The sequence below is a fragment of the Anticarsia gemmatalis genome, chromosome 22 (genome assembly GCF_050436995.1).
Source record: "Anticarsia gemmatalis isolate Benzon Research Colony breed Stoneville strain chromosome 22, ilAntGemm2 primary, whole genome shotgun sequence".
NCBI classification, from domain to species: domain Eukaryota; kingdom Metazoa; phylum Arthropoda; class Insecta; order Lepidoptera; family Erebidae; genus Anticarsia; species Anticarsia gemmatalis.
In genome coordinates, this window is record NC_134766.1 from 7,864,121 (window position 1) to 7,877,105 (window position 12,985).

At 33.7% G+C, this 12,985-nt stretch overlaps 1 protein-coding gene across 1 annotated transcript; it reads left to right on the forward strand.

Moving 5' to 3' along the window:
• The first annotated feature begins 7,541 nt into the window (after nucleotides 1–7,541).
• On the forward strand, nucleotides 7,542–12,086 carry LOC142982650 (trypsin iota-like). The gene is made up of 4 exons (XM_076129267.1): nucleotides 7,542–8,131; nucleotides 8,604–8,859; nucleotides 9,339–9,527; nucleotides 10,193–12,086. Exons 1-4 carry the CDS (start codon nucleotides 7,905–7,907, stop codon nucleotides 10,358–10,360), a joined length of 840 nt encoding a protein of 279 aa, XP_075985382.1. The 5' UTR covers nucleotides 7,542–7,904; the 3' UTR covers nucleotides 10,361–12,086.
• The last annotated feature ends 899 nt before the right edge of the window (nucleotides 12,087–12,985 follow it).

Here is a 12,985-nt window from a genome sequence, read left to right on the forward strand (position 1 = left end):
TTGTACTTAAAATGTCTTCTATATAATACCAATAACTATAATATAGGTATTCCATAATATAAACATAACATCACGCCTTTTTCTATAGGAATAGGCAGAACCTCGCTTTGGAATAGAACCTTACAATTGCAGTATTTTATATTAGGCTAGATATTGTATGGATGCGAATGAAGCAAGGGAAGTTTGTAAAGATTGAACACGTGATTTTCTGTATGTATGTATAATTAAATAAGCATGTATGAGATTCATTGATTTGTTCAGGTCTATATATGCAACAGTGATAATTTTATTATTACTTAACCTAATAACTGTACTATTCCATCGTTGAGAAATAATGCGTTGCTCTCAAGTAGGGTTTGGGGTTAAGGTTTTTTGTTGTACATTTAACATTTTACAGCAATTAAAAACAATTATTTTATATTACACAAAAAGCTTCAGAAGTCTTTGGAGTATTTCATTTTAAATTCTAGACTTGCGTGGTACGCGAGGCAAAACCAATCACTCAGCTTCAAACCAATATTTAAATATTCACCTCAACCCTTAAGTATAGCTTAGGTTTTAGAATACTTTTTAACCAGTAACCGGTATCGTCATTTGTTTACAGCGTCTAGACGAAAATTATAGCTTTTTTAAAGCTTTTATTATACCTTTCTGAATAATACAATTTAATGCACAAATGGACTGGTTATTGAAGTTTTATAGCAAAATTAAAATAGTTTAAAAATAAAATTATATACTGTTGTTTTAAAATAAAGGGTAAGCTTTGGTTTCATTTTTAAGTAGCGTATAGCTTTTCCGGGGGAATTTAATACATTTGATTTTCTCCGACTGTGCGACGTAATGGAGTGTAATGTGTTAGTAAAGAATTACAGGATTAACTATCTTATGGATAAACCCTCTTATTCATAAAAATATATGAAGTTATGATAGGCTTATAAAGAGTTTGGTTTCTTTCACTCCCTAACGAAAACATATTTTAGTAGTTTTTTGACTAAAATAGGATTATAGTGTGTTTATGAATAAGGAAAGTATCTAAAGAGATACTTTATCTATAAGATAGATATAATTGTTCACTCAACGTTGATAGAATATGGTGTAATTCTCGTTGTATATTAATATATTTTGCAATTTCTAATTCCTAAATGTTTTTCGTGACATTTCGATTACATGTTATTAATGATTCCATCGTTCTGCAGTTCCTGTTATAAATTGAATATCCTTATTACTTCCTGTTCGTGTTTGGTTACGAAATTAATGGTTTTTGTAAACGTGTACGAGTTACTGTTTGTTTACCTCTGCTTTTAGTAAGACTTATAATAATAATAGCTTCAGCCGGTGACTTCGTCCGTGTAAATTATTTCCCAAGGTAAAATTTATCCTATGACAATGTGTTTCTTCAAGTTATTAACTGTATGTGTGCATTTCAACAACATCTGTAGCTCAATACTCTACTACTATCGACTACCGACAAGCGGCCTGTCATCAAGAAATTTTGTATGAAAATCTGATCAGCGCCTCTGACGGGCGTCGTAGGAATTATTTTGGCAGTACATTCTAAATGTCAAACTTTCGATACTCGACAGTACCGATTGTACCAGAACCGCACTACTGATCAGTAGATTTGGCATGATTCATTAACTTGTCTATTATCTACAGCACTTATATTTGTACCTTTATTTATTTTTGAGAACCCAAAGCACGACTTTGTACTGTCGGAACTCTCAAGTATAAAGTTTGTCATTTAAAAATGTACTGTAAAAATAGTTTCTACGACGCCCGCGAAAGGCGCTGAACCGATTGTCATACATGGTTTTTCAAAGCTCGCCGGTTGTCGTCGATTGTGGTAGAGAATCGCGGTACTGCTCGTGCTCCAAATATCTATTTTCAAATATCTGCAGTCATTGATCAAATACAAATTTGAGCCTTTATTCTATCCGATAGAGGCCGTTAAGCGAAAAAACACTCTCAATATTCACATTTCAACAAAATTAATCAAATCAAAACTCACTCATAATGACTTCAAAACAAAAAATACGCACCTTCTTCAATTAGATTTTCTATTGTATAATTTTACATACAATTACTTTCCAATAGATCAGCACAATGATTAATGTATGCTCTAAAAATAGAACATTAACTGCGTCTGGGTTTCTTTGGTTTTGTGAGAAAGAAAAAAGGTGTCTGTCTGGGGAATGTTATTAGCGCTTACGAATAGGGCCTTATTTAATTGGGAATATTACCAGTAACTGCGAGAATAAGATAATATTGTAAGTAATAAGTGTGGGTGATAGCCGAGTGGTATAAGTTGGTACCTCCTACGCAAGTGGTCGCTGGTTCGAACCCGAGGCAACACACATATGACTTTTCGAAGTTACGTGTGTATTCGAAATAATTATCACAAGCTTCAACGGTGAAGGAAAACATCGTGAGGAAACCTTGCATGCCTAAAATTTCTTTAATACAATTATTGAGGGCATGCATAGTCCCCAACCCACACTTGGCCAGCGTGGTGGACTCAAATCCTAACCTTTCCCTCATTACGGGAGGAGACTTTATACAGAGAGATAATTTATTATTTATTACATGAAATCATGACTCATACACATTTTTCTCATAGGGGTAAGTAGAGATCTAAGAAGGCTTTTACGATCCCTTCAACTTCTATTTGCTTCATTCACTTTCAGACATTTTGTCATTAAAATACACATAAAATATATTATCGATATGATCTGTGTTTTTCTATGGTCTCTATTGGCGCTCTCATGTATTTTCTTTTAATGTATGTCAAAATTGAGAGAAATACTTATGTGTGACCAGAATATCAAGCACGTTGATGTGAATAAAGTACATAACCGCGGTAATCCCCACCTAATACGGTGAACTAATTAGGATCGTGATGCAAAAGTCACAGTGCACATTTTTGACCAAAAGTCTATTACAGTCTTCAGTTAATGAAATTTTCGGATTGGTGAGGCTAATACGTGAAAGTCAGACACACTACAAAAAGAAAGTATTTGGAAAGTTACACGTCTAAATTCTACAGGTAGAGACTCAATGAGGAAAAGTGCCAATGTAGGTAGTGCTGTTTTTTTGGTTCCTCTCCAACCAGGGATCAAATGGTAGGTCTTCGGAGCGGTTTATTTGGGCTACAAATCACATAACCCAGTCTTTCTTTCTCCAGGAATGATGGGCAATCCAAGGGAATAAAAAAAGAGTAAGTTGCACGCCTGCAGGTCATCTAATATTATTTTGAATTCTTGAAAACTTTGACAGTTGGTTGACAACTAACCATACGATAAGAAAAATAAGAGTTATGAGTTATTAGGTTACCGTACATATCATTAGCTTGAATAACTTAAATTGAATGTTACTCATATTTAGAATATTAGTAATTCACCAGATTCTTCATTTTAACCTAATCCTATGTCCTTCTAACTATTTGTTTTTTTTCAAGGTCCTAACATTTCCATTTGCGCAACAGATGTTATTTCCCTCGCACTTTGCTTCAGTCAATAAGAAACAATCAATTTGTTTCGAGAAATACACGCTGAGACAATTAGGTATGTAGGTTTATGTGAGACAAACTTTTTTATTTGATTGATCTCATAGTTAATAAATATATATAAATAGATCTTGCTTGACCACGTTGTATATTTTAATAGTCAAATTTGAAATGTATACCTTCTCTATATTTGATATTTTTCGTTTATTCGTAATATACTACGTAGATTCTTTATTATGTCTTTTACTACAAAAGGTGTTTTAAAATACAAGGCCGAAACTTATGAAATCTAGCCCAAAAGTCTCTATTCTCCTCTGGAAATCTACCTAAAACATCTCATAAAAATTGTATCTATTTAAAACATCCCTTTTATAAAACACGTCTCAGCTCTGATTTTTATAAAGACCATTTTGTAAACGGCCATTCAGAATTTCAATAGCTTTACGAACTGCCTAAAAGAGAGCGTCTTCATGAATTGAATTCAAGCTTGTAGGAATTAAAAGATACAAAATAGATTTTCTTCGCATTTTGCAGTGAATTTGTATCTTCTTCTTTAATATTACAATCTTTAAAATTTAAGGTTAAATGGCTTATTATTACACGAGACAAATTAAAGCCTACTACCATAAATCATCATTTACTTAGATCATGAGTCAGCTGATACAATTTTATAGGACTTTGTGTGTTTGCTAATACATAATATTCTCGAATCTGAAAATACAGTCTATCTGTTATAAAATGCTTAAAGAAAACGTAGCGTGGAACATTTAGAATTCAGTCTAGAAATTTAGACATTGACTCGCATGAAAATATGTAACTCCAGACTATTATAACTTATACCCTGTTTTATCAACCACTTACAAAATTATAGTAATCTTAAGCTTAAATAATCTTTATTATTTACACATGAATATTAACAATCCTATACCCAAACTATCTTATATATAGAAAATATAAGGTACTTCGTTACGTTTTTTTTTAATTGATCTTAAGTTTAAAATTTTTAGACCATCCCCTAAATTAAAACATCGGTTTTTTGGGCACGAAAAGAACCCTTATATTACTGTTGTGACTAATATATTTAAGGTGTTTGGAGCACCTGTCACCTCCCGTTGTAGCCGCTAAGGCTGCACAAAAAAATTACAGATTCTATTTCTGAGATTAATGTATAATATTTATTTATTTATTTATTTTAAACTTCTTATACAATTTGTATAAAGGCGGACTTAATGCCTAAGGCATTTTCTGCCAGTCTACCTTGGGGTGATGCAGAGATTAAATGAAGTAGGTGTTTAAATTATAAAGGAGGAAAATTTAGTTGAGAAAAAGGTTTACAAATAAATAACAATGTGGTCATGTGACTATACATAAATATAGATGAGTATATACATACATAATTATTTACATTTATAAAAATATTAAATACGAGTAATTCAATATATTATATAAATAGATGATATTAAAGACATACAATAAACTAAATATAATACTTATAATATATACATATATACAATACCTCATAAATACAAACTAAGATAAGTGTGACGATTCTGCAACTTGTTTTAGCAAGAGATCCCGAACTTTGCTCTTAAACGTAAGACGGTTAGTGGACATCCTGACTTCAAGAGGGAGCGCGTTCCATAATAAGACAGATTGGAGAGGAAAAGAAGAATACGGGAATTAACGCGAATACGCATTTTTCCTCAAAATGCCTAACGTTTCGGCACAGGTTTCACTTGCCGTGGTCGCAGGCTGACTGCGGCATTTTAAGGTAAAATGCATGTTCGCGTTAATTTCCGTATTCTATTATACATTAAACATGAAACGCGAGGATTTAAAAGTTATGTATTCCTGAGATTGTTTTAAGTAAAAAAAATTGTCTAGTTGTCCTTTTGTTCGCAAGGGCACTTCATCACTTAACCGGCCCCTAAAATGTACTTGGATTCCCTAGAACTGAAATGTCGTTGGTGAAACAGGGCCGAACAGAATAAAAGAAGCAAATTTACATAATTCAGATTTCGTCTCGAGCGTATGAGTATGTATGAATATTAATTCTGAATGTCTGAAGTCACATTATTATGATGATACATGACTTTATTATAAATTAATTTTATGTATATGATATGGATTTCGATTGTTAATGATCATGCAAAGAGTTAAGTAAAACGAGTGAGGTGATGTTCTAGATGGGTGGTCTTTTGGAAGAAACGCATTCATTAATTGCAGCGCAATTGACTAATCTTCTCAAAACAATAACTTGCCAAAGAAATTTAGCAATCGTATTTTGTAGATATGCAATAACAGTATTGTAAGTCGACATAATAATGTTGATACAGTTCTGGCTCAAGTTTTATTACCCTTATAATTGAAACGTCAAAAGAAATGTTAACTCAAATGTTACCGTTTCTTTGTAAATAACTTTTGTTCACGTAATCGCTTATCAAATGTTTTGAAGTAAAAGGTTTGTTCACAGTGTGTTCGGAAAACTTTTTATATACTTATAATTAGTTTTTGTAAAATTGGTTGGCTATATCCTGGACTTGATAGTCAGGGTGCTATAGATAAATAGATGGTTTTAATCAATAACTACTGTATCTTTTCAAAATAAAGTAGCCACTCTCACAGGCCACAGTCAGATACTGATGTTCTAAATTCTGAATTTGGTATACCTTCTCCAGCCCCTTACATGCAAAGTCCCGTACTAAGTTGCTGAACTATTATTTTTTTGTTTCTTTTTTCTTTTTAAAAAGACAACTCCGGCACTAAGAATTGCTCTTGTGTCGCGGTGACTTTTACAAACAGACAAGCAACGGACACAAAGCACAACCAGACCCGAAACAATTATTTGTGGATCGCACAAATAATTGACCCGTGTGGAAATCGAACCCACGACCTCCCAGCGCAATGGTTGCGGCGTGACCTAAACCACTGCGTCACGGAGGCAGTCAAGATATTTCATATAGCGAAGATATTTCAACTGAAATCGAATGATATCAAGAGTACCTACAATAGCTAATTTAGGAATCGAAGCCGAGGCTGATAAGTCGTAATATTAGATAGTTATTAACTACTTTTTTTCGTTTCGTTTCGCATTTAAACCTATTTTTTTATAGAGCCAAAAATTTTATAAATCTAAAACCTAGTGATCCTATTAGTAATAAAGAAAGTAAATCACAATCACCTTGACCGACATTCTAAGTTGATTGGTCGTAGACCTTATACAGTAAACAATAATTGTTATAATAAAAAACAATGACCATTTCATCGATATTGTTTATACATCCGTGATTGATGTTATAATCTATTTACTATACTTATCATAATGGTCATTACGCACTGTTTGGTTTCAGTGGTCCAAGAACATTCTTTGAGAAAACATCTACCTCTAGTCATTTCTATAACAATTCCTGAGTGTGATTTTATTATTTTAATCAGTAGTGTAAAAATGTGAACTGAACAGTGAAAAAAGTGAACTAATTAGATAAATAGTGGATAAACAAACATAATAATAAGGTTCCCTTGGCCGATATTCGGCTGCGGCAGCCAGTTTCCTTGAAACCAGCCAACTTCGTTGAAGCCAGCAGAACTTTGTTTATAGTGTCCAAGTGTGTGCACAATGCACAGGTATACCCTGGGATGGATATTCGACACGACCACTGAGAGTTCAAGCGCAGGACCAACGGCATTACGTGCTCTTCGAGGTACGGAAATCTACAATTTCAACTTCCTGACTCCGAGAAATCACTGAGAAAATCTTAACAACCAGAAAAACTCAGAAAAATCTTTTTGACTTGACTGAGTATCCGAGACGTCTGTGTGGTACGTGAAGGTGTAGGCAGAGGTGCATTAAATACAAAGATAGTGAAAAAATACAGATTTGAAGTCTATTACGCATGTTTATTCAATGATGTATGCGAAATTCGGGAATTACATTTGAAGCTTCGTATTTATTTCAAAATTGTAAGATGATCAAAGTGAAGTTGAAAATTTTTAAGCAATATTTCTTCAAAGTGGTCGCGGCTTTAGTGTTACGGAAAGAAACAAGGAAACGGTACAGTTGATTGCGAGTTACACTGACTCATTGAATTTTTAAAACTTAGTTACCAAGAAATATACACGGAAGAAGAATATAAAGAAGAATAATTATATGGAGTTTCTGAATGGAAGTGAAAATTGCTGTACTTATCTGGACATTTTACTTGTAATACGATTTTGCAGTGCTGTGGTTTAATCATAAATTTTGATACATATTGTATCTAATTCTTCATTTAAGTACAAAAATGATCAATTGCTCACTCAAAATGTGATTAAGTTTAAAAAATCCAAACTCACTGGGGTAAAATTATTAAATTTCAAAAACTACAACATTGGACTCAGAATCGGAATATCATCAAATACAAATATGTGGTCACTACTGTTTGTCTTGACGATGATGTCAAAGGTGAACAGTGACAATATGTACTTAACTAAATCTATAGAAATGTACAAAGACTTAGAAGAACATACTATGGTGACGGATAATGAAATATTTCCGTACGTGGTCGCCATATTGAAAATGGCGCAGTATATTAGTGCTGGTGCGTTGATACATGAGGATATGGTGTTGACCGCTGCTGACTCCCTGTTCTTGTAAGTAGAAATTATACAGTTCTCGTTAGAAAATCTTTGCGTCAGCAGTGTCCCTACATGCATTCTTCAATGTGCGTCTTTTTCCACGAAACGAAAATTACTGTAAAATTCAAATTTTCAGTCATATCAGAATAATATGTTACTGCAGTAAAACGACGTGGACAGCATGACATTTACAGTATACAGCACTAATTTAGTTAGGACACTATTGCATGGGTTTTGCAATTTGAATATTACTAACCGCGCAACATTATTTCGACACTTTAAATCAAGTAACAGTCATTTTCAAAACTACCCACAATATTGTGTACGTTTGTAGTATTGTTAATGTCATGCTAATTTCTTCGTCATAGATTACTCAACTAAACACTTGTCATTCTTTTCTGTCCTTCTTTTTAAACGTACGTGAAATATTTCCTTTCCGATATATTTTTACACACCAAACTGCACTTAGATACCTAATTCTTTTCAGTTTGGGCGAAGCAGCAAGATTAATCCGCGTTCGTCTCGGCAGTATTAACTGCAAAAAGGGAGGGGTTTTACTACCAATCCAGTACTTCGAGATCCACCCTCAATTCGACGATCAGTCCCCTGTCTATGACGTGGCTCTCATCAGGCTTTCAAACCCAGTGAGGTTTACTCCTTACCTCAGGTCTATCAGAATACAGAAGACTATGAAAGAGGTGGATACTACGCATTTTATTGTGACCGCTTGGCCTCTTCCTGGAGTAAGTAATATTTTGATTTTTGTTGTTGTTAAATCGTGAGAGACTTCTAAAATGTACTGTCTAAGCTTGTTTATCAATAAGCATCAGCGTAGACAATGGATTAGATTTACATTGCAGGCACATTTTGTAAGTTTTTATTTAACTTAGTCGCCCCTAAACGATTAATGATAATATATTATTGTAATTATTATATAACCATATCGTCAGTTTAGAGTTCATATTGTGCAACGTTTTAGACAATTACAAGGTGGTATGTTAGTTTATAGTTTAATAAAATGGTGTATACTTATTGCGGGATTATTACAGCCGGTTTGAGGGCGGCTAAGAGACCAGTATATGTACAAATACCATAATACTCAAAAACTAGACCTATCACATTAAACAGTTTAACCTAAACTTTTACAAAACTATAACAAACAATAGGTACTTCAAATGAGTAATTTTAAGTCTTAAATATCTACAATATATTATTCTTTCAGCAAGCAGAATCAGACGAGTCGAACCAACTGAAATCAATGGAGATGATCAAAAGACGTCGAATACTCTCTGTAACGCACTTACACCCTTTAGAGCCTGACGACTGTGCGGAAGAACTGAGGGGTAATGGCGTCAACGACAGCAGCAGTATCATGTGTCTTGATACTACGGAGATGGCTGACCCTTGCGTGGTAAGGCATTTCACTAAGCTATACTATAATTTATATATCCTGGATAGAGGAAAATGACTGGACTCAAAGCCTTGTCCAGGGTAAATTGCAGAATTGTACATCTTATAAGGGACGTTAGAGAATAAAAAAGTTGAAGATGTTACAATGGAAAGAAAAAATGTGCCTGTAGATGTATGGGGTTCATCTAGAACTAGAAAATTGTTTAAGATTTTTTGTTTCCATGAACGTGGAGTTTTTAGGTTCTCTTTTTTAAATTCTACATCAGAATATTTGTGTTTGTATTGGAATTAGCCTTCATCTTAAGCTTAGCGTTCATAGAAAGTTTCATTCACCGGTCGATAAATAACCAGTTGGTTAAGCAGCCCCTGGCGCGGTCATTTCATATATTGAGAACCGTTTAGTATTTGAGCTAAGAGTCTCCGTGCTTCGGAGGGTATATAATGAATTTCTATTCTTAGCATCCCCTAGCGCGGTATTTCCATAGATTGGTAGCCGCATAGTGGTATTTGAGCTAAGAGTCTCCGTGCAGACGGCATATATTAGGTCGGGGAAAAAGTCTTTTTGCATTATAGTATGTACTATGTATGAACTTGTAATAAAATCTTTTCTCTACACAAAAAAAACTTGATATTTGGGTACCTCACGAGCTCACTTCTTTTTTACAGAGGGACGTCGGAGCTCCAGTAGTCTTAAACGATATCCTATGGGGTATAGTGTCTTCCTGGCGACTAGGAAACTGTGAGAACGAACTGGCAGGCTCCAGTTTTGTAACTCTGGTCGCTGCTCCAAATATCACGAAATGGATCAACTCTGTGATAAGAGGAAATTCATAAATATGAACTTTGTTTTTAGGAAGTATGTTGTTTTATGACTTACAGATGAGTGCTAGTTAGCTTAACTGACGAATGTAAGAAAATTTGATCTAGATGGTTCTGCTAGCTTATAAAAGTAGATCTGAATATTTTAGTATAAGTTTATGTAAATATATTTTATTTAGAATTTATTTTCTTGTAAATAATTATTAAATAAATGATAAGTAGTTCTAATAGAATTTTTCCTATAGTTTTCGGTTCACTTAGTGAATTGTCGTATTTTAGCGGCAGAATTACAAGAATGGATTCTATTCCCAGGTCAAAATGTCAAGTACAAAATGGTATCAATGATTTTTTCAGAAGCAACTCAGTGCTTGTTCTATATTCAATATAATATAAGGCTCTTTCACTCAAAATACGACATGCTTAATTATGTATAAATCTGCGCCTACACATTCAATAATATCAGGCGTGAAATTACTAGAAATAGTATTCACAATGAATTTCAATGTTGTACAAAACGGAAACAGAATTCAAACAAAACTCTAGTTTACAGCGTTGCAAGCATTGTGTTGAAATCGAATAAAAATGACACATTTCAAATGTCGCCGGTTCACACAAACGAGATTGAATCCATGATTGAAAACCTACAGCGAGTGAATGGATTGAACGAATGGAAAATACACGTTTTGTGAATTTTATGCGGAGTTTGTTTACTGCAATATTTTATAGATTTTATAGCAGTGTCTAAGCTGCAGAAACAGTGAGGTTATATGTATATTTATATTGTACACACGCTTGTCAGTTCTCTGTGTCTCTTTTTCATACTATATGTACATCCTACTTATATTATTAATGCGAATATGTGTGAGTATGTATGGATGTTTGTTACTCTTTCAAGCAAATACTACTTAACTGATTAAGATGAAAGGAGATCATCCACGCTCCATACATTTTTGGGCCTTTTTTCAAAGTGCCGGCCAACAAAAAAAAGTGGCATGTATCGATAGAGCTAGCCATTTGAAGCAATAGTTAGTATGGCACGAAACCGGTAGGATCGCTTTGAACCGAGTTATACAGGTTTGAAGATTCATAATATTCAAACATTAATTCATTTCTGAAAGTGCTGTGAAACATAAAATAATGATTGATTTTGCTAGAATTAACTATCTAAAGCAAACAACCACTCTGAAGTTGATTTAAGGTCGTAAGCACACGTATCAACTCGGAAACGGGTCGTCTTAAAACTGTCACAAATCACTTGAAGACGCTCTGGGCGTAATCAACGCAAATTATACTCAAAGTAAAAGGCAATAAACTTGAATGGAAACGAAATTACTGCAGGTTCTTAGCAAGGGGATAATCTTGGAAAAATCGTACGCGCCCTGATTGATAGGGCGCTTAATACCTTTTGGGTTTTAGTGTAATTATATTCGTAGTATATTTTTAGGCCGAGGAAGAGTTTTGTTTTAAGTTTGTGCAATCGAACTAATGACGTTTAATAATGATAATAATGACAATGATAATGATTATGACACATAATATCACGGGACTACGGATAGTCTCTATTCTCGAGTCTATTTTCAGAGTGAAACGGCAGAACCGTTTTTCATGAATAGCTGATTGAAACATGAGTACCTACTTTATTTACAAAGGATACTTACCATTTTTTTGTAATAACTTTAAGTTATATCTATATTAGTACCCAAACTAAATTTATTAAAAATTAAAGCCCTATTAAACCCTATCATTCCTTTACACGATACAAAGCCTGACGAAACATCTGCACTCAAGAAATTCCTTTCTTATATCCAGATCAAAAGAGAGCGAAATTTATCTGAAATCTAAATAATTAATTCATTATTACTAAGAGCACTCGAATCAAGAATAACAAGAACTAATTAGATTTAGTCTTGGTTTCTGTTTCGTAGAATCTGAGGTTCCATTTCGGAGGTGGATACTATGTTGATATTTGATTAATTGGGAATCTGGGGCACACTAGTTAATGTCTCTGTAGATTCGTTTCCTTTTCGAAATAGAATATTATTATGTTCATTGTACAGGTATCTATGCAAAATAATAAAACTACTTTTTTATTCGAAGTCAAAAATATTTGTTTTTGTTGGTGTTGTCTTCTTGTATGTTTGTAAAATTCTCACGATAATTTCTAAACACAAAAAAAGTATTTTGTTTTCGGGAGGATTTTGTCATTTTGTGTTTGTTCTTCTATAGCTCAGAAGTATTAAATGTATCTACGGAGAAGAGGTCCTGCGTCTCTACCCCAGATATGGTGAGAAAATGGGTCCAGAGGTTCTATCAAGAAAATTATCTTTTACTCCTCGGAGTGTGAACTCCGCAAAAAACTCCTCAAAACTGCTCAGGATATAAGTAAAAGTTAAGGTCTTGTATGGTATTTAAGCAGTTGATTGTAGATATAGACTGTTTTGCGTTTCGTCGTAAGTTAAAACTTTAACACAACATTGCACAGGTTATATTCAAAACCATTATTTTTAAAAATCCCTAGATAAAACGTTGTACTACTAGATTTTAGCTTCAATTCGGTTATGTCCGGGTGTGAAAGTACACTTTAAATGCAAATTCTAATCCCTAGCTACCAGCTGCTGTTAACTGTACTCATAAACCGAT

What these genes read in the sequence shown, in the direction of transcription:
- LOC142982650 (XM_076129267.1), top strand. Translation starts at nt 7,905, where the DNA reads ATGTGGTCACTACTGTTTGTCTTGACGATGATGTCAAAGGTGAACAGT. An exon ending in GCTGCTGACTCCCTGTTCTT is followed by an intron (nt 8,132 to 8,603) that starts GTAAGTAGAAAT and finishes AATTCTTTTCAG; the next exon opens with TTTGGGCGAAGCAGCAAGAT. An exon ending in AGATGGCTGACCCTTGCGTG is followed by an intron (nt 9,528 to 10,192) that starts GTAAGGCATTTC and finishes TCTTTTTTACAG; the next exon opens with AGGGACGTCGGAGCTCCAGT.